Consider the following 21,978-nt stretch of genomic DNA (forward strand, 5'->3'; position numbering starts at 1 on the left):
GTATTTCTCTTCCTTTGTGGATTTGGAAGCTTTCTGTTTAATAGTTTTAGAGGCAGTTTCATAGCTAGTGCCTTAGAGGGTGACTTCAAGTGATCGAGGAAGGATAATATTGCAAGAAATGTTCCGCTGCATGTGCTCATTACCCTCTCCTAAGTATTAAGAGAGGTAGCGTTTTTAGATGTCTACCGTCATATATTTAAAGGATATTGTTGCTTATTTTGTGCTCTCCTTTCCATAAGTTGAGATTTTATAAGGTATAACCAAGACCAAGTATTTAAGTTGGTTATTTGATACTTCAGTCTTTCTCAGAAATCTAAATGTAGGTTCCATACATTCTGATATTTCCTCTTGTGAAAAGCCCTTATGAGTCAGTAAAGTAAAGCAACAGGGCACATTACTAGCAAAAGGAAAGAAAACTGGCTCTATGGTAAATTTTAATCAAACATTTATGGAATCATCTTTTAACAGAGGCATTAGTACACTGGATAGGCAAACCAGAGACTCTATCAAGTTTTCCCTGAGTCAGTGCTTACAAGTCAAAGACACTAATCGTCTCTTATCCCGAAACAAACCACCTCTACTCTTCTACTCCCCATCCTTTTCATCCCCCTCTCAACTCCAATCCCAGGTAAATTTCTTAGTTTCCACTTATTAGGAGTTATTTGAGCTCAGTTTTCTGGTTTTCATTACTGAATGTTAAAAGGGTATGCCCTTCCCTATTGATGATGATATTGACATATGCTATGTTTTCTATCCACAGTCTTCTAGAGTGTGATGTGGATAATGTAGTAGTTGAACAGGGATAGAAAAATCATTATCTGCAAAATTAGGCTCTTTTTTTAAAAGTATAGATTGTGCTTTGTTGAAATGAAAATAATAGGTTGTCAGAAGGTAGAAGAAAAAGATCATTCCCTAATCAGACAGGACTTATATGGCCTGTATTCTTGGCAAATCAGGTCTGAGTAGATGGTGTTACTTGTGGCATCCCCAGGGCTATCAGCCTCAACAGGATCTAGGAGTGTGTCCTAGAAGAAAAAGACTTTGGGGGAAAAAAAGCTAGCAGTGGCTCTAAGCAGTAAGTTCTCAAGACTGCCACCATGTAGATGTTATAAGTTGGGCACCTCTATCAGGTATTTGAAGCTAAGATAGAAAAATAATACATTAATCTTTCCATAATTATAGAAGTCATCATTCTAAACTATTCTTGCTAGCTCTTGATTTTTCCATTCCATAAACTATATTTCCATATCAGTTTAATATTTTCTGTCTCTCCATTTGAGACATTAAAATATACCATTTAAGGAGTCTCATATTTTTAAATGAAGGTAGAAATTACATTAGGCATTCATTGTGTCCCAGGGTATGTGGACACAGTCAACTAATATAGAAAACTCTAGAGTACTCATGAGTGGTTGATATCATTGCATCTCAATGTGTGTTGTTGATTTTATTTGGTAGATGACTTCTAAAATGGTATTGGTCATATATCTAGCGAACACAAGAACGCTACTATAACAAGAAGAACCTCAGAAAAAATACGAGAACACACTGGGTCTCTCCCAATAGTACAGGAAATAGAAATGTGTTACATTATGGAAGTGATATTAGATTTCAGGAAAGCACTGTTTGTTTAAATCAAGGACCATGATTTTGATATTATTATTGTTTTGGCTCTCTGTCAGAAAGATTCTGTACTTAGGCCTTACATCCCTGGTTGGAATCTTCTTCAGCCTTTGGATCTGGCCTATATCATTAATAGGAATGGTGTGTTAGTGTGGCCAGAATAGTCACCATTGTGAGATCTTGTTGTGTTTCTTAAACATTGCTCATTATAAGTATAAATACGTTTTTCTCACATAGCATCACATCTTCCCTCTTCAGATCGATTTGCATCTGCTTTTCTCTTACATCTTCCCTCTTTCAGGTGCAACAGTGTAGTGGGATGTTTCATTTGTTAATTTAAAATACTTATTAAAATGGTCCCCATGGAAGGGGTGGTGGAAAAGTACTTTGCAAGCAAGACAATCCTTTGTGTTCTGGGCAGTGATCCACAAGCTCGAGGAAAGAAAACTTCTTACCAATCTAGTCAAGTTTATAAAGTCAGCATTTGAAAGGATGACTTAGTCCCCTACCCGCTGATTACTCCTCACCAGTCAGTGTTCTCAGGATCACAGTCTGCTTCTCTTATGATGCACTTATTCACAAACAGTGCTAGCACTGGCAAAAGCAGAGAAATTACCCTTCATCCAGTTGACCCTCGTCCCATTGTCAAAAATGTAAGTGGATTCCGATTAATGCACCAAGGTAACCTATAATCCTTTAGTGGAATCTGAAACTAAGAATTGTATGGAGCTTACATTCAGGCTATGAGAGACAGTTAATATCACTACAATCCTTTTTGTGTCAAAATAAATGTATTTAACGGACTGGAAATGGCTTTCTGCAATTAACACACTTAGACAAAATACACTCATAGAATCAAGTACATGCCACACAGGTTTTTGGTGTATGTCTAGCCATGTTTGTAAAAAGTTTTCAGATAAGCTTTGGTCCTCTATCAAAAAGAAACCAAATTTCTAAATTCTGACTTTAACCCGTTTCTTTTATGCCTCTGAGCATGGAGGCCCCTTGACTGAATAGGTGGTATAACATAACTGATTACTGTGGTTTGTAAATCATTCCAAACATCAATTGAAAAATGTGTATGTAATGACATTTGGCTCATTTTAGACCAGTTGCTTTCAGGCTAGGTATGGTATATAGGAGCTTATGGGTCCAAAAAGGTGTATTTATAGGGCCACTGTATGGAGGGGTGGAAGGACGGAATGGCCAAAGTGGGCAGAACTCTAGGATGTACCGTTGTATTCTTAATACCCCATACTAGTTCATAATCACACTCAGCAGATTAAAATTATTCTAGTTATTCTAGAATTCTAGATTCTAATTATTCTATGCCTAGTTTAGACTGTGATGGTATATTTATGTATAATAGGATGAAACTAGCCTTTCTAGGAACTGAAATTTATTTACTGTAAGCAATCATGAAACAAAACCTAAATTCAGATCTCTAAAGACCGGAATCAAAAATAAAATTTTGCCACTTCTGCCATGTATACTGGTTAACCAACCTTTGTGATGTTTGCAATCACACCAGTTTTGCACTTTCAAAATTGAGTTCTCTAATTTTTCTTTTGTATTTTAATTTGGGTAAATGGCCAGCAAAAGGTGTGTTACCTGAACCTACAATATTGAGCTTTGCTTCAGGTTTCATTTCCTACAGATTCACAACCATAGTTTTTCCATATCCTTTACATCAAGGATATCACTCTTAATCCAACAGCCCAATGTAGGAAACATTATAAAGCACTATAATTTAAAAAGGTATTTTGGAGCTTTTTTAATTGCCTAGGTGCAACTTGGTGTATCTATATGTATTCAGTATGTCTATTTGTATGGATGATACATGATACTTAATAGTTGATAAATAAGTGAAAGAATTACACCACATTACCCTATTTCTTTACATTGCTAATAGAATGCAAAAACTTGGATTAAGATGTTGTTTCATAATTTACCCTACTCTTTTAATGTGGAATCAGTTTTATATTTATATGGTAATTCTCAAATTACTTGAGACATTTTCACCTCAGTCACCATTATTAACTGGTGTCTCTTCAGAATACCTTGTATCTGAATTTAACCATAACTCCACGAAACACCTAGTGTTGCGTGGCTTCTTTAGCACATGCAGCTCCATAGTGACGATTTAACTTAATAGACTAACTCACTGGATCCAAGGCCTTCTGGCTGGCTTACTTCTTACCAAGTAGCTCACTTATGCTAATAATAGCTGGTATTTATTATCTAATATGTGTCAGGTACTGTTCTAAGAACTTTCCTGATATTATCTCATTTAATCTTTACAGCAAACCTTTGGGCTAGGGTTATCCCCATCTTACAGATGAGGAAACTAAAGCTCAGTGGTTTCCAGAGCTTGTCTAGGGCACACCGTTCGTGAGTGGTCAGGTGGCCTAACTCCAGAGCTGGTGTTTTTTGAGATTTTTGTTGTTGTTTTTGAGGTAGACAAAGCAGGTTTTACTGTGCTTTTCACTTTGCCTTCTTATTTTGGAGGTACAATATACATAAAATTTACCATTTTAAGCATACATATCTGTGGCATTATATACATTAATGTGCAACCATCACCACCATCCATCTCCAGAACTTTTCATCTTCCCCAACTGAAACTCTGTATCCATTCCCTCTCCCCACAACCCCTGGTAACTACCATTCTACTTTCTTTCTCTATGAATGTGACTAGGAACCTCATATAAGTGGAATCTAAGAACCTCATATAAGTGAAATCATATACTTGTCCTTCTGTGACTGAGTTCACTTGGAATGTCTTTAAGACTCATCCATATTGTAGCATGTGTCAAAATTTCCTCCCTTTTTCAGGCTGAATAACATTCTATATAATGTATTTACCACATTTTGTTTATCCATTCATCCATCAGTGGACACCTGGGTTGTTTCCACCTTTTGGCTGTTGTGAATAATGCTGCTATGAACACGAGTGTACAAATATCTGTCCTTGCTTCAAGTCCCTGCTTTAACTTCTTTTGGGTATATAGCCAGAAGTGGAATTGCTGGATCATATGGTAGTTCTATGTTTAATTTTTTGAGGAACTGCCATACCATTTTACATTCCCACCAGCAGTGCACAAGGGTTCCAGTTTTTCTGCATCCTCTCCAATACTTACTATTTCTGGCTTTTTTTTTTTTAATCTAATAGCCATCCTAACAGGTGTGAAGTCAAAGCTTGTGTTTTAACTGCTACCATATTCTTCAAAGCCAATCAAAGGGAGAGATGATTTGCCCCTCACATAATTTCCCTGTTCTTAGAGCATCTATTATCTTTCTTTGATATAACCAAAGTAGAAAATGAGAAAATATATTTTTTATAAACCCTGATATCCCTGAAAGCTAAAAGTTCTATTCAGTTCATTCTAATTCACAAAAATCTGTTAGGTAATTCTGGCTCTGCCTTCATAATACATTCAGAATCTAATCACCCCTTACTGCCATCACTGCTACTACTCCAGTCCAAGCTAAACTTTTCTCTCCCTCCAGGATCATTTTAAATAGCTTCCTAACTGGTCTTGTTGCTTCTATCCTTGTCACCCTTCAGTCTGTTTTCAACTCAGCAGCCAATGCGATCCTTATAAAATGTAAGTCAGACATCACTGCTCAAAACTCTACAATGGCTAAACACCAAAAGTCCCTGCAGTGATGTACACGCACCCTTTCTCACTGTACTGTCACCACACTGGGCTCTTCACTGTTTGTCATGCTCCAGACACACTCTTGTCTGAGGCCTCTGCATCACTGACTGTTCCTTCTGCCTGGAATGCCTATTCTCCAGATAGCTACTTGTCTTATTCCCTCACCTCCTTCATGTCTTTACTCAATGATCATCTTCCTAGTAAAGTCTGTCCTCTCCCCATATTAAAAATTGCCACACTCCTACCTTTACCCCTCCACCTTGCACTTCCTTCCTCTTTTTCCTTCATAGCACTTATTACCTTCTAACATACCATATAATTTACTTATTCATTTAGTCTTTTTTCCCCACTAGAAGATAAACTCCATGAGAGAAATTTTTTTATTCATTGAGATGGCCCGAAAATAGTGCCTCACATACTGTAGGCACTCAGTAAATTTTTGTTGAATAAATTAATTTTTTTGAGTTTTTGAATAAATTTAACTTGGTCAGCCCCTTCTCAACATTAGGATACCAAGACAGTTGAGGTCCCTGCCCTCATCAAGCTTCACATCTAGTTGGGGAGTGGGACCAGGGAATGGAATTCAAGAAAACAGGATATGGTAAATTTCCACTCTGCTCTTTTGATTGTTTTTGTGGAGTGGCAGATATTATGGAGAGTTTTTCCTGGAAAGACATTTCTAATTTCATGTGCATATAACGTCTCCTTTCCCACCCCACCTGCCCCCTTCTTCCGTGATCTGGCGCACAAACACCTTTTCCTAAAAACCCTGATCCCTTTCCTAGAGGTTACAAATTGTCAGCCCATAGGCTACATTTAGCCCACAGGTAGGTTTTGCTTCACTTGCCTGATGTTGTGTTGGTTATTTGGTTTTATGTTTTTAATTTTTGTTTTACATAGGGCTTCTTAAAATAATTTAGAATTCAGATATTTCAGGTGAAAATCTGAATTTCTAACTTCTTTTGAAAAAGTGGAAGTTCTGATAACATTAGGCCTGCATTCTCACATGGTAACTGACTGATGGAGTTGAGTGACTGTGGCCCCTGTCATACCAGGCATAAGCTCCTTTGATTTGATAATGTATCTTTTTTTTTTTGAATTTTATTTTATTTTTTTATATAGCAGGTTCTTATTAGTTATCCATTTTATGCATTATTAGTGTATATATGTCAATCCCAATCTCCCAATTCATCACACCACCACCACCCCCCGCCACTTTCCCGCCTTGGTGTCCATACGTTTGTTCTCTACATCTGTGTCTCAATTTCTTCCCTGCAAACCAGTTCATCTGTACCATTTTTCTAGGTTCCTATATGCGTTAATATACGATATTTGTTTTTCTCTTTCTGACTTACTTCACTCTGTATGACACTCTCTAGATTCATCCACGTCTCTACAAATGACCCAATTTCGTTCCCTTTTATGGCTAAGTAATATTCCATTGTATAAATGTTCTTTATCCACATCTTCTTTATCCATTCATCTGTCGATGGGCATTTAGGTTGCTTCCATGACCTGGCTATTGTAAATAGTGAACGTTGGGGTGCAGGTGTCTTTTTGAATTATGGTTTTCTCAGGGTATATGCCCAGTAGTGGGATTGCTGGGCTGTATAGTAGTTCTATTTTTAGTTTTTTAAGGAACCTCCATACTGTTCTCCATAGTGGCTGTATCAATTTACATTCCCCCCAACAGTGCAAGAGGGTTCCCTTTTCTCCACACCCTGTCCAGCATTTGTTGTTTGTAGATTGTCTGATGATGCCCATTCTAACTGGTGTGAGGTGATTCCTCATTGTAGTTTTGATTTGCATTTCTCTAATAAATAGTGATGTTGAGCAGCTTTTCATGTGCTTCTTGGCCATCTGTATGTCTTCATTGGAGAAATGTCTATTTAGGTCTTCTGCTCATTTTTGGATTGGGTTGTTTCTTTTTTTGATATTGAGCTGCCTGAGCTGTTATATATTTTGGAGATTAATCCTTTGTCCGTTGATTCATTTGCAAATATTTCCTCCCATTCTGAGGGTTGTCTTTTCGTCTTGTTTGTAGTTTCCTTTGCTGTACAAAAGCTTTTAAGTTTCATTAGGTCCCATTCGTTTATTTTTGTTTTTATTTCTATTACACTAGGAGGTGGATCAAAAAAGATCTTGCTGTGATTTATGTCAAAGAGTGTTCTTCCTCTGTTTTCCTCTAAGAGTTTTATAGTGTCCGGTCTTACATTTAGGTCTCTAATCCATTTTGAGTTTATTTTTGTGTATGGTGTTAGGGAGTGTTCTAATTTCATTCTTTTACATGTAGCTGTCCAGTTTTCCCAGCACCACTTATCTCCATTGTGTATCCTTGCCTCCTTTGTCATAGATTAATTGACTACAGGTGTGTGGGTTTATCTCTGGGCTTTCTATCCTGTTCCATTGATCTATATCTCTGTTTTTGTGCCAGTATCATATCATCTTGATTACTGTAGCTTTGTAGTATTGTCTGAAGTCAGGGAGTCTGATTCCTCCAGCTCCGGTTTTTTTCCCTCAAGACTGCTTTGGCTATTTGGGGTCTTTTGTGTCTCCATACAAATTTTAAGATTTTTTGTTCTAGTTCTGTAATAAATGCTATTGGTAATTTGATAGGGATTGCACTGAATCTGTAGATTGCTTTGGGTAGTATAGTCATTTTCACAATATTGATTCTTCCAAACCAAGAACATGGTATATCTCTCCATCTGTTTCTATCATCTTTAATTTCTTTCATCAGTGTCTTATACTTTTCTGCATACAGGCCTTTTGTCTCCCTAGGTAGGTTTATTCCTAGGTATTTTATTCTTTTTGTTGCAGTGGTAAATGGGAGTGTTTCCTAATTTCTCTTTCAGATTTTTCATCACTAGTGCATAGGAATGCAAGAGATTTCTGTGCATTAATTTTGTATCCTGAAACTTTACCAAATTCATTGATTAGCTCTAGTAGTTTTCTGGTGGCATCTTTAGGCTTCTCTATGTATAGTATCATGTCATCTGCAAACAGTGACAGGTTTACTTCTTCTTTTCCAATTTGTATTCCTTTTATTTCTTTTTCTACTCTGATTGCCGTGGCTAGGACTTCCAAAACTATGTTGAATAATAGTGGTGAGAGTGGACATCCTTGTCTTGTTCCTGATCTTAGAGGAAATGCTTTCAGGTTTTCACCATTGAGAATGATGTTTGCTGTGGGTTTGTTGTATATGGCCTTTATTATGTTGTGGTAGGTTCCCTCTGTGCCCACTTTCTGGAGAGCTTTTATCATAAATGGGTGTTGAATTTTGTCAAAAGCTTTGTCTGCATCTATTGAGATGATCATATGGTTTTTATTCTTCAATTTGTTAACGTGGTATATATCACATTGATTGTTCTGCGTATCTTGAAGAATCCTTGCATCCCTGGGATAAATCCCACTTGATCATGGTGTATGGTGTTGGATTCTGTTTGCTAGTATTTTGTTGAGGATTTCTTCATCTATATTCATCAGTGATATTGGTCTGTAATTTTCTTTTTTTGTAGTATCTTTGTCTGGTTTTGGTATCAGGGTGATGGTGGCCTCATAGAATGAGTTTGGGAGTGTTCCTTCCTCTGCAATTGTTTGGAAGAGTTTGAGAAGGATAGGTGTTAGCTCTTCTCTAAATGTTTGATAGAATTCACCTGTGAAGCCATCAGGTCCTGGACTTTTGTTTGTTGGAAGATTTTTAATCCCAGTTTCAATTTCATTACTTGTGATTGGTCTGTTCATATTTCCTATTTCTTTCTGGTTCAGTCTTGGAAGGTTATACCTTTCTAAGAATTTGTCCATTTCTTCCAGGTTGTCCATTTTATTGGCATAGAGTTGCTTGTAGTAGTCTCTTAGGATGCTTTGTATTTCTGCAGTGTCTGTTGTAACTTCTCCTTTTTCATTTCTAGTTTTATTGATTTGAGTCCTCTCCCTCTTTTTCTTGATGAGTCTGGCTAATGGTTTATCAATTTTGTTTATCTTCTCAAAGAACCAGCTTTTACTTCTATTGATCTTTGCTATTGTTTTCTTTGTTTCTATTTCATTTATTTCTGCTCTGATCTTTATGATTTCTTTCCTTCCCCTAACTTTGGGTTTTGTTTTTCTTCTTTCTCTAGTTCTTTTATGTGTAAGGTTAGACTATTTATTTGAGATGTTTGTTGTTTTTTTTTTTTTTTTTTTTTTTTTTTTTTTTAAGAGCCAAGCAAAGCAATTCTTCATTTATTTACTTATTTATTTGGCTTAGTTGTTCCGCAGCATGTGGGATCTTCCCAGACCAGGGCTCAAACCCATGTCCCCTGCACCGGCAGACAGACTCCCAACCACTGCACCACCAGGGAAGCCCCATGTTTGTTGTTTTTTCAGGTGGGATTGTATTGCTATAAACTTCCCTCTTAGAACTGCTTTTGCTGCATCCCATAGGTTTTGGATCATCGTGTTTTCATTGTCATTTGTCTCTAGGTATTTTTTGATTTCCTCTTTGATTTCTTCAGTGATCTCTTGGTTATTTAGTAACGTATTGTTTAGCCTCCATGTGTTTGTGTTTTTTATGTTTTTTTCCCTGTAATTGATTTCTAATCTCATAGCGTTGTGGTCAGAAAAGATGCTTGATATGATTTCAATTTTCTTAAATTTACTGAGGCTTGATTTGTGAACCAAGATGTGATCTATCCTGGAGAATGTCCCATGCGCACTTGAGAAGAAAGTGTAATCTGCCATTTTTGGATGGAATGTCCTATAAATATCAATTAAATGTATCAATTTAATGTATCTCTCCAGATACATTAACTATTGTGTCATTTAAAGCTTCTGTTTCCTTATTTATTTTCTGTTTGGATGATCTGTCCATTGGTGTTAGTGAGGTGTCAAAGTACCCCACTATTGTGTTACTGTCAATTTCCTCTTTTATAGCTGTTAGCAGTTGCCTTCTGTATTGAGGTGCTCCTATGTTGGGTGCATATATATCTATAATTGTTACATCTTCTTCTTGGATTGATCCCTTGATCATTATGTAGTGTCCTTCCTTGTCTCTTGTAACATTCTTTATTTTAAAGTCTATTTTATCTGATATGAGTATTGCTACGCCAGCTTTCTTGATTTCCATTTGCATGGAATATCTTTTTCCATCCCCTCACTTTCAGTCTGTATGTGTCCCTAGGTCTGAAGTGGGTCTGTTGTAGACAGCATATATATGGGTCTTGTTTTTGTATCCATTCAGCAAGCCTGTGTCTTTTGGTTGGAGCATTTAATCCATTCACGTTTAAGGTAATTATCGATATGTATGTTCCTATTACCATTTTCTTAATTGTTTTGGGTTTGTTTTTGTAGGTCCTTTTGTTCTCTTGTGTTTACCACTTAGAGAAGTTCCTTTAGCGTTTGTTGTAGAGCTGGTTTGGTGGTGCTGAATTCTCTTAGCTTTTGCTTGTCTGAAAACCTTTTGACTTCTCCATCGAATCTGATAGAGATCCTTGCTGGGTAGAGCAATCTTGGGTGTAATTTCTTCCCTTTCATCACTTTAAATATGTCATGCCACTCCCTTCTGGCTTGTAGAGTTTCTGCTGAGAAATCAGCTGTTAACTTTATGGGAGTTCCCTTGTATGTTATTTGTCGTTTTTCCCTTGCTGCTTTCAGTAATTTTTCTTTGTCTTTAATTTTTGCCAATTTGATAACTATGTGTCTCGGCATGTTTCTCCTTTGGTTTATCCTGCCTGGGACTCTCTGGGCTTCCTGGACTTGGGTGGCTATTTCCTTTCCCATGTTAGGGAAGTTTTCGACTATAATCTCTTCAAATATTTTCTCGGGTCCTTTCTCTCTCTCTTCTCCTTCTGGGACCCCTATAATGCAAATGTTGTTATGTTTAATGTTGTCCCAGAGGTCTCTTAGGCTGTCTTCATTTCTCTTCATTCTTTTTTCTTTATTCTGTTCCACAACAGTGAATTCCACCATTCTGTCTTCCAGGTCACTTATCTGTTCTTCTGCCTCAGTTATTGTGCCATTGATTCCTTCTAGTGTATTTTTCATTTCAGTTATTGGATTGTTCATCTCTGTTTGTTTGTTCTTTAATTCTTCTAGGTCTTTGTTAAACATTTCTTGCATCTTCTCCGTCTTGGCCTCCATTTTTTTTCCGAGGTCCTGGATCATCTTCACTCTCATTATTCTGAATTTTTTTTCTGGAAAGTTGCCTGTCATCTCCCCTTCATTTAGTTGTTTTTCTGGGGCTTTATCTTGTTCCTTCATCTGGTACATAGCCCTCTGCCTTTTCATCTTGTTTGTCTTTCTGTGAATGTGGTTTTTGTTCCACAGGCTGCAGGATTGTAGTTCTTCTTGCTCTGCTGTCTGCCCTCTGGTGGATGAGGCTATCTAAGAGTCTTGTGCAGGTTTCCTGATGGGAGGGACTGGTGGTGGGTAGAGCTGGATGTTGCTCTGGTGGCCAGAGCTCAGTAAAACTTTAATCCACTTGACTGCTGATGGGTGGGGCTGGGTTCCCTCCCTGTTGGTTGTTTGGCCTGACATGACCCAACACTGGAGCCTACCTGGGCTCTTTGGTGGGGCTAATGGCAGACTGGGGGAGGGCTCACGCCAAGGAGTACTTCCCAGAACTTCTGCTGCCAGTGTCCTTGTCCTCACGGTTGGACAGAGCCACCCCCTGCCTCTGCAGGAGACCCTCCAACACTAGCAGGTAGGTCTGGTTCAGTCTCCTATGGGGTCACTGCTCCTTCCCCCTGGGTCCCGATGAGCACACTACTTTGTGTGTACCCTCCAAGAGTGGAGTCTCTGTTTCACTCAGCCCTGTTGAAGTCCTGCAATGAAATCCCGCTAGCCTTCAGAGTCTGTTTCTCTAGGAATTCCTCCTCCTGTTGCCAGACCCCCAGGCTGGGAAGCCTGACATGGGGCTCAGAACCTTCACTCCAGTGGGTGGACTTCTGTGGTATAAGTGTTCTTCAGTTTGTGAGTCACCCACCCAGCAGTTATGGGATTTGATTGTATTGTGATTGCGCCCCTCATACCATCTCATTGTGGCTTCTCCTTTGTCTTTGGATGTGGGGTATCTTTTTTGGTGAGTTCCAGTGTCTTCCTGTCGATGACTGTTCAGCAGTTAGTTGTGATTCCAGTGCTCTCACAAGAGGGAGTGAGAGCACATCCTTCTACTCTGTCATCTTGAACCAATCCCCTGATAATGTATCTTTTTTGTTCATCTTATCTGCCTTAGCCTCTGTAGGGACTTGACTTTATAGCCTCTTGATTAACCAGGGTGCTTTGAGCAAAATTTAATCCACGTTTTTTAGAGATAGATGTTAACTTTCATATAGCTCAGGGAACATTTAATAGCTCTTTTTTTGTTCAGTGAACTAGTGTAGTACTGTTGATGTTGGCCAAATGTAGCAACATTTTGAAGAGCAAGTCTTAATCCTTTTGTCTCCAGCTGCTGTCATATAATGGCCTTACATAATACAAAATTCTTGGTGACATATCACACATAAGAGTTTGGATACTTCTTGTCCTCTAATTGGAAGACATAAAATAGGATTGGAGTGCTGAGTAGATAGGGGAGGGGAGCAGAGACAGGGTTTATTGGATATAAAATTATCCAATAAAATATCCACCACAGTTAGTGTACTTAAAGTATCTTAGGACTCAGAGTCTTGGAACAAAAAACCAATCCCAGAATTTCAGTGTTAAGATCCTGAAACCTGTAAAGTTAAATCTCAGACTATACTGTTCAAGGTTATAAAGGTGGCAAGTGTTTGTTCAACCAAAAATAGTCTTTTTTTTTTCAAAAGTAGTTTTTTATGAAACCTCACTCTGTTGCTGTGGTGGTGACTATTTGTCTTCTCTTCCTCTGGGTAGAAGCTACATGAGATTGGTTTGAAGTGGGGAGCTGGAGGGGAGACAGTGTCCAAGTCTGCCTCCTGCCCCCCAGAACACTGGCATTTTTCCCGTAAGAGAGTGGCATGGTTCAGCAACTTGTGTTTGCTGTGGCTTTGTTTATGTTCTTCTGAGTACCGGGGTGGGGGTAGGGGGAGGGGGTGTTTTTTCAAGGAAAAAAGATGAAACCTCAATCCCTGGAGTGATTTTGGGGGTTTGGAATGTTTTACTACATGGGTAAAGGATGGTAATTTCTTACTCTGTAAGAGTGAATTTCTGGCTGCTGCTTTCATGCTCAGTGAGCAAAGGATTTTGTGACTTTAGTAGCTAATTTCACAGCAAGACATTAAATCATTTTAGCAGCAGCGGACTTGAGGTCAGCTTATGGAAAACAGACATCATTTCCATTAAGCCCTTAAAAGAACCAAGAAAAGAATCAAATGTGCTCTGATCCAGGAATGCATGTCCTGACTTTGTGTGCTGTGGTATCCACAATACCACAGAGCTGACCAGTGTGTCCTCCTGACAAATTTTTTCCCTGAGGCACATGATGGCTTGTGCTAATTTCATTATATTCTAAAACAGTGTGTGGATCTGATTTAAGTCACCCTTCCATTGAGCTTGAGGAGAGAAGCCTTCTCTCAAGAGACAGATGAGCATGGTCTAAATAGTTAATACATCTGCCTTCCCTTATACTTTCTTCTAAGGCCTTATTGCCTTTGTCTGCTTGGTAAGTGGTATGTGCCTATATATAAGTACCTTTACTTACTTATTTATAAGACTAGATGTTTTTTCTAATTTAGCAGGCAGCAGAAGAGAAACCAGTGAAAATATGTCCCGTCGTTATACACCTAAGCAAATTATAGATGGGTGGTGGAATTACATTTTCACTATGGCATCTGGATACTTCTTTAAAACTCCATAGTTCTCAGAAGCCTCGTCTGGGTCCTCTTTGTTCTTGACCTTTGGGAAACGTGATGACCCCGTTTGGCATTTTTGTTAATGGCCACTAACTAGATGCCTTTTTCTTTTCTTTTATGAGCACCTGAAAAAAGGGAGAGGGACTAGTAGCACACAGTGAATGTCTCAAGTAGGCGCTCTGTCCCAGTGGTTCTTAACCTCAATGCTCATCACAATCACCTGGAAAAAAACCAAAACAGATTTAGCTGGTTTCAGGTGAGGCCCAGGCCTCGTCTTTAAAGTTTCTCAAGTGATTCCGATGTATAGCCAAGGCTAAGAATCACTGAGAAGCCTATGGGTTTTCAGACTGTTTCCCCAGAGTTCCTGAAAGTGCCTTAGGGGCTGCCTTAAGAGGAAGCAAGTGAGTGCGGACAAATAGAAGGGATTCTAGGCCTGCACTCTCCTTGGCCGTCCCTATCCCCTCTTCTGCCTGAGCAGTTCCACTTTCATCTATTTCATAAATCAGCTTTCTGTGTAGATTTCATTTGTTAAAATAAAAAGGGTGAGGGATTCCACTACTTTGAAGGAAAAAGTTTTTTAACCGTGGCTCTAGACATAGGTCTTATGAAAGAATGGCAAAACGTATGTTTTAGATCCGGTTTTTAAGGATGGGGAGCATTGAGTCCTTCTGTAAGAATCTGTATGTCAGGCAGCCTCTGAGGAATGTAGAAAAATAAATATTTTTTTGTAACAGATTATAGTACCTAGCCCTTGCTCCAAGTGAGAAAAGCCCTGCTCTGTAAAGAAAGTTAACTTGCCCAAGTAAAAGTCTAAAGCAGGGCTGGCAAGCTAGCCACCAGATGATGTAATTAATCGCGGTGTCTTGGTTTTGGCCCGCATGATTTTTTTTTTCCCTGTTTAGACTAGCACTGTTCTCCATTTTACCCTAGTCCTCAATACTCCATGTTATTTATACTTGACCAATTCACTCATTTGCATATCCTTAAGGCCTGGCCCCTGAAACCATTTGTGTTTGTAGACCCTAGAAAGTAACTTATCAGCGATTTGCCATTTGCAGGGATATTTCATTTGATCATTAAAAACATACTGTGTGTACCTGGCTGGTACAAAATGCTGTAACCTCTTTTCTGCTTCTCCAGAAAGATGTTTAAGCTATAAATATTTGGCAGCCATTGAAAGAATTATCTTTTATTTCACCTAAAAAAAAAAAAATAATGTGACTTTTAATTAAGAGGATAGTTTTGTTTGGTATTAGAACTTCATACAAAGTTTATGGAACTTATTCATCTTAAGTACTTTATTAAATCTATTTCCAGAAAGCCAGATGGTATACCTGTCTTTTGGTAGGCTAGATTTCATTCCTTTTTTTAATCTAGGTCAGATCAAATCTAATTAAAATTGTTCTTCTGCTTTATCTTTTATTATTTAAACACTCATTGCCTTCTGTGGTCTCACTAATGGACTAATTTCCTGAGATTATAAATTGGCATGCTTTCATTTTCAGATTCCAGCCTCTCTGTCATCATTTTTCCAATTTTTTGACATATTTGTTTTATGCTGTATCACAAAATAGATTTCTCCTTCTCTGAAATCATTTGTCCCTTATATAATTAATGAAGAAGCTGTGCATCCAAGGATATTTATCCTAACGGCACCAATCAAATTTCATATTTTTAAAAAGCAGCCATGCCTTTAAAAAAAAGTTGGCAAGTTCGCTATCACCCATTTCCCAAAGCAAATTAGCAGGAAAAGTCGATTTAAAAAAAATTCCTATAGCAGTTCTATATCATAAAATTGCTATTGCCAATTTTTTGGCTATTATACTCTTTCTTATTATAACTTACAACTTGGACCAGAAAAGTATAGAAAGAGCATAATTTGAAAACATACAGCATAACTTTTTTTTCTTTTTGTAGCATTAATCTTATCACTGGTCATTTAGAGGAACCAATGCCAAACCCCATAGATGAAATGACAGAAGAACAAAAAGAATATGAAGCCATGAAACTTGTCAACATGCTTGATAAACTTTCCAGGTATTGTATTCCCATCCATTTTTTGCTTGGTTTCTAAAAATGTTCTATTTCTTTGTCTCTCTCACTGAGAGTTACCATAGAACAGCAACTCTGGAAATCCATGTTGATTGGAACAGGATGGCCCAGGCAGCAGTAGTTCAGATCTCTCTTGGCTACCATGGTTCTTCTACATGTGCCGCTTATGGATGTGCATTCTTAAACATTTAAGCTCTCAAAGCTAGGATAGTAACTACTAGGTCATTGTGATATTTAACCAACTAACCTCCCTGTCTTCAAAAAGATGCTGTGAATTAGGTTCAATGATTTTGCTGCTTCTTGTATTTTTTGTTTTAGTCTGTTTTGGTTTTTGTTCCAAATCATGATGCTTTTTTTTTTTTCTTCCATTTTTGATGTGCAAGTTTGCAATTCTTTCTTTCTGGATTGCTGCTAAAACCAAGAATTCTAAAATGTCACGCACCCAATAGGAAAAAGTGAAAAGGAATAGCTCAAATGAAGGATTTTCTGAAAGCAGGCACTTGTATTAATTAGGGATTCTAAAAACAATCTCCCCTTCCCTTCTTGCTTCACACCTCCTTCCCCTCCCCAGATAGCCAGTTTTGAAAATAATTAAATCAAATATATACTAATAAGCAACTAGTCATCTTGGGGGAGTTATTAGAAAGTATTAATTCCTTTCACACTTGCCTGAATTGCTCAATTTTCTAGTCGTATATTGAGTCACTGTCTCCTTTAAGCCATCTTGAGTGAGTGCTTCTGTGTGTTGGTGGCAGCTGCCACTGGAAGGTGAATTTCTTCTGGTCATCTCCTTTTTCACAACAGCTATGCAAAGGCTAGTATCCCTCAATCAAGAGGAGTAGCAACTAGAACGGGAAAGCCAGAAAGCCAACCATTAAAGGGAAAAGTGTAATAAAGAAACAAGCAGAGGCTAAGAGCACAGCAGGAGGCTTAGAGTAGAAGTGTTCAAAAATAAGAAGAGGCTGACATGGGGAGTGTGACAAGTTAGGGTATTTAGACCTTCTGCAGAGTCTGAGTTTTCACATGATGCTGGTAATGTGGTACAAGTTACATAGAAGTAAGTAGCTTCATCATCTACAAAGCTAATATGACTAGAATTTAGTTAACTTCCAGTTAGTCCTTTTAAATTTCCATCATTTTCCCAAGAAGGTTAGAATTTACAGCTCACTATGCTCACAGTCTTCAAAAGACATTGTTATCTGTTTGCATATGACATTCTCCATACCTTTGGATAGAATATACATGTTCCTTCCCTGAATGAATTTACAATAAAAGAGAAGATGCTGATAGGACAGACCTATAGGAGGCAGAGTAAAAGGTTCTGAATGAACATGTAAAAGTAAGATTTGTACTTCCAAAAGGATCTGAGGTAGCTAATGAAACAGTGCTGTAAGTACAGCAGCTGGGATGAGAACCAACAGAGTCCATCTGGTAGAAGCTGGAGGGGGAAATGTTACCAAGGGCCTGAGTAGAGCACATTAGCGTGAAGACAGTGAACTAGCTAGGTTGAATAAATTACATTTTTCATAAATTTCATTTCAATAATATGAGTTCTTAAAAGATAACACAGATGCTATCCAACTGGCCCATTTGCCCTAGATGAGTAAACACCCAGCAGATGCCCAGCTCAATCTGAAGGTGATACTGATTTTCACATGTATAAAGCAGAGCAAATATGTCTTGTGTTGGCTTTGATGGTATGAATTTTGCCATTAAAGTTGAAGCTAAGGCAACTTTGAGAATAGTCCTAAGTCACAGACTTTTTTCATGACATGTGGTGGGGTTTTTACATTGTCTGCCTTTATGTGCTTTCTAACATTTGCTCTCACTAATAACAATCAGTGACAAAACTGTATGGAGATCAGCAGTGGGCATTCCAAAGCAGGAATGCAAAGAATGAAGCCATTCTTTACGTGTCTTATGTGTTTGTCTTAAGTTTCTTCTCTCTTTTCACTGTTGTTTTTGGTTTGGTTTTTTGAGGTAAAAAAGATGCCATAAAGCCAAAGTAGATTAAATTCAGTAAATTCAGGGAACATTTATTAAGCAGCTACTCTGTGCAAGGCACTGTGCTAGGAAGATGAGGGAGATTCAGAGGTGAATGTGGTAGTCCGTACCTTTGGAAAACTCACATTTTAGTGTGGGATATGGCTGTAATCTATTCTAGAATATTCTAGAAGGAAGTAATGACAAAATAAGGTCTGTGTTGAACTGTGAGCACCCAGGAAAAGGAGCAGTTCATTCTGTTGGGATAAATCAGGGACTGTTTCACAGGGAAGGTAGCATTTGTGCTGATCCTTGAAGTTTAAGAGGTATTGAATTGACAAATGGAGAAATGACCATTCATTCTAGGTGGGGGGAAACTTATTCTTATTAATAAGATAAATCTTTTTTATTCACATACTGCATCTTTCTTCCAAAGAGCTCAGGTTATTTTATCATTATTTGAGTAATATGTTATCAGATTTATCATTGGGGAAAGCAAGGCCCAAAGAATTGCTCCAAACATTTCCAAGCTAATGACTGGTGAAAATCCATTTCCTTTCACAGTTTACAAAACACTTTCACATACACTGTCTTTCTAGCTAAAGTAAGGCTAAGAACTTCATTTTCCAGAACTCAAGACCTTTGCTCTGTCCACTGTGCTACTGTGTCTGTCTGTTAGAGTCAGTGTTTGCCAGAACATTTCCTAATCATCCTCTTCAGCAGTGTGCTGTTGGTTAGTTCCTTCAACTGTCACTCTAAGGATGTTCCGCATCCCACCAAGTCTTGCTGTGCCAAGAGTGTACTGTAGCTTTGTCTGATTAACTTTCTTTCTAAAAGTGAAATCATTTTCTCCTGGGCCTGATTTGAAAGGCGTGCGAGTAAAGGATAGGATTGGAGGTGATGTGGCCAATGAATGGACGCTAGACACTTCCTTTTTTCCATCCATAGGAGAGCAGATGTGAACGACCTGCACCAGGATGGTGGTTAGCAACAGTGGCCCGTGCCAAAGCACTTACCAAAGTGATGACTAAGGTTGGTCATGCCAAGTACTGTTACTGAGCCTGGTGTAGGGTACAGATGTTATTTACCACCAAAACTGTAAAACCACCAATGCAAAAATTAAAATTACATTTCCATTTTGCCTCCATGCCGGACATAGCCACTGCCTCAAGTTGCTCACCACCTTAGCAGCTTTATCTCAGCTAGATTTTTAAGGATACTGGAGAGATTAGCGCTCAAACATTTTCTTCCCATTGACTACCAACTAACAGTATATTCCAAGTGATTTTTTTAAATTTTTTTTTTAGTATAAGGATTGTATTTGTGACAGATGTAGATAAGGGGACTGGCAATGGACCTAGAGGTCTTAAGAGTTTGAGAATAATTTGAACCCCATAAATCCCATCATGTCTAGCTAGTACAGTGCCTTGTACCCTGTGGTTTCCCCAGTGTGTGATGATGAAATAATGTATAAAGCAGATCCCCAAATCGAAGGTTAATTTTTTGCTCAATAAAATAGCCTACATGGTTTAAAGACTTGAAAGTATACTTTTGTCAGTTCCATTTCTTGGCCAGATGTCATAAAATTCAGGTCTGGGAAGGAATTCTAAAGGTACTTTGGCCCACGACTGGCTAATTTAAATATTGGGGTACCTAACTTCTTTAATATAGAATGATAATTGTAATATTTATCAGACATAAGCATTAAGGCCTGAGGCATAAGATTATAGAAAGCTTCATTTGACATTTTTTTTAATGTGAGAACAGAGGTGGAAAAGGGGATGAAATTTGCCTGCCTCTCCACCTCCTCTTTCCTTTTCTGAATTGGAAAAAAAATAAGCCCCTGCAATTTAAGCGGGAGATTAGAATGGGGATTGTATGTGGTTTAGCAAGTCCAGTGTGGCTAAGACAGCTGCATTCACCTCAGCTACAGCACACGAGCCGCATGTAGTGACGTGGCCTCCTCCACAAAAGGGGAGAGAGGATTGACTGGCTTAAGCCTAAGTTAACCAAGGGAAGTAATATTTCCAGTTTCAGTTTTGTTTTGACTTTTCTAATCCCATTTAGTTTCTTAATTGGAACCAGGACTGATTAATCTTCTACTCTGCCCTTACCCCATCACTGTTTAACAAGGTACATTGCCTTTATTGCTTATATATTCTATCAAAATCTTCTAAAATTTACATTTATATAAATAATTGTTTTCCATTTCTTCCTTTTCTTATCTACTCCTTATCCAATATATATATTTTGCCAGCCTTTGTGTAGTATTTGGGACATGGCTTTCTTAGTAAATGCAAGTATCAAATATAGGAATAGTTCCCCTTTAATCCAAAGGTTATTTTTAAACTTATGGAAGCTGGGACAGGTAATTTATGACTGAAAAGTAATAATTACATAATTTTTTTCTTGTAACTAAATTACTTTACTCTACTTACAAAAATAACTGTGATTACTCCCACCTTTATGATGACTTAATCAAGGAAATGCTTTTTAGGTACATTTCAGAAATATGATCCAGTCTTTATAGCATTGTGAGATCTATTTTAGGTACGAAAGTGTCAAGATCTTAATTTACATCAGAAAATCCTTTGGATCTGCACTGTCCAATATGGTAACCACTAGCCATATATGACTATGGCTAGTCTGAATTGGGATGTCCTGTAAGTGTTAAATACTCAGACTTTCAAAGACTCAGTACAAAAAGAGAATGTAAAATAAATATCTCAATTGTTTAATATGGATTTTATATTGAAATAATATTTTTGATATATTGGATTAAACATATTATTTTATAATTAATTTTACCTATCTTTTCTCACTTTTTCTATGTGGCTACTAGAACATTTAAGATTACATATATGGCTTACATCATATTTGTATTAGATAGCACTGTTCTACATCATTAAAATACACTGCAATGTTGCTTAGAAGCTTAATTAAGGGAACTTGGATCCAGTTAAACTGATATACCCTTAAAGTGGTAGGGGAGGACTAATTTGAGAAGCTGGCTGGACGTCTCTTAGTAGGATGCCACGCAAACTTAGTATTGCCCATCATTGGCCTTTAACTCTGTAGTAGGAGTGAGTGCCTACTTTGAGCTCTTGGTTTAAGCACTAGGTGAAATGACTTCTGTTTATCAGAGAAACATCAAATAAGAATAATCTCCATTGACTGTTTGCTCTCAGTCACCCTCCTCCTTTAACTTTTAAGACTTTCTGATTGATTGAGAAGAGCATGTACGAACTTCCATTTCTACTGCTTTATTCAACAGTGTCAGCTGGCATGCTGACCTCTTATTAATATTTATTTTGCTAATTTTGGACAACAGGAAAGAAAGGTTCTGTAGAGAAATTACCAAGAAATAAAGATCACCTTCACTTAAGGACAAAACTGAGTTTTATTTTTCGAGCACTATCCCTAACCTCTTTCTCTATATTTTCTTAACCATGCTCTTTAATGTGAGGTAGATAGCAAATTTTTAGAAGCTTTGCATGTGATCTTCTAACAGAAATGAGAATAATAAAAGACTAATATTTATATAGTGCTTTAAAGTTTAAAAAGTATCTCCACTGACTGTTAAAACAGCCCTGTGAATTAGATAGGGCAAGAGATATTTTATTGAGGAGTAAATGGGACCAATGATGAAGTGACTGAACCAAGATCAGGCATCTGGTTAATGACATAGTCAGGATTTGGTTCTTAGTCTTCATATTCCAGATCTTATGTTATTTTGAAAAATTACCAACAGCTCTCAGATTTGTCAGTCTGATTATTTTTAATAATATGCTCTAAATTTTAAATAGATGCAAAGCATGAAGACAGAGAGTAAGCATATTTACCTGACAAAGAAATTAAGATTTGGAGGCCAT

The 21,978-nt window shown here is 37.7% G+C and overlaps 1 protein-coding gene across 7 annotated transcripts in view; it reads left to right on the forward strand.

Annotated features, from left to right (window-relative positions):
* RIC8B (RIC8 guanine nucleotide exchange factor B) overlaps nt 1-21,978 on the forward strand; it is a 116,025-nt gene that overhangs the window by 84,400 nt on the left and 9,647 nt on the right. For 3 of the 7 annotated variants that reach the window (XR_005021503.1, XR_005021504.1, XR_005021505.1), the window contains exons 9-10: nt 15,989-16,108; nt 19,055-19,138. The exons of 1 other annotated variant lie outside the window; for it this stretch is intronic. Coding sequence is in view for 1 of the 6 variants with exons in the window: in XM_036865922.1 (XP_036721817.1) it covers nt 15,989-16,108 (120 nt within the window). In the remaining 5 variants the exon portion in view is untranslated. The remainder of the gene's footprint in view (nt 1-15,988; nt 16,109-19,054; nt 19,139-21,978) is intronic. 3 more of the 7 variants (XR_005021506.1, XR_005021507.1, XM_036865922.1) reach the window with 1 other exon arrangement.

Source organism: Balaenoptera musculus, chromosome 10, assembly GCF_009873245.2.
Source record: "Balaenoptera musculus isolate JJ_BM4_2016_0621 chromosome 10, mBalMus1.pri.v3, whole genome shotgun sequence".
NCBI classification, from domain to species: Eukaryota; Metazoa; Chordata; class Mammalia; order Artiodactyla; family Balaenopteridae; genus Balaenoptera; species Balaenoptera musculus.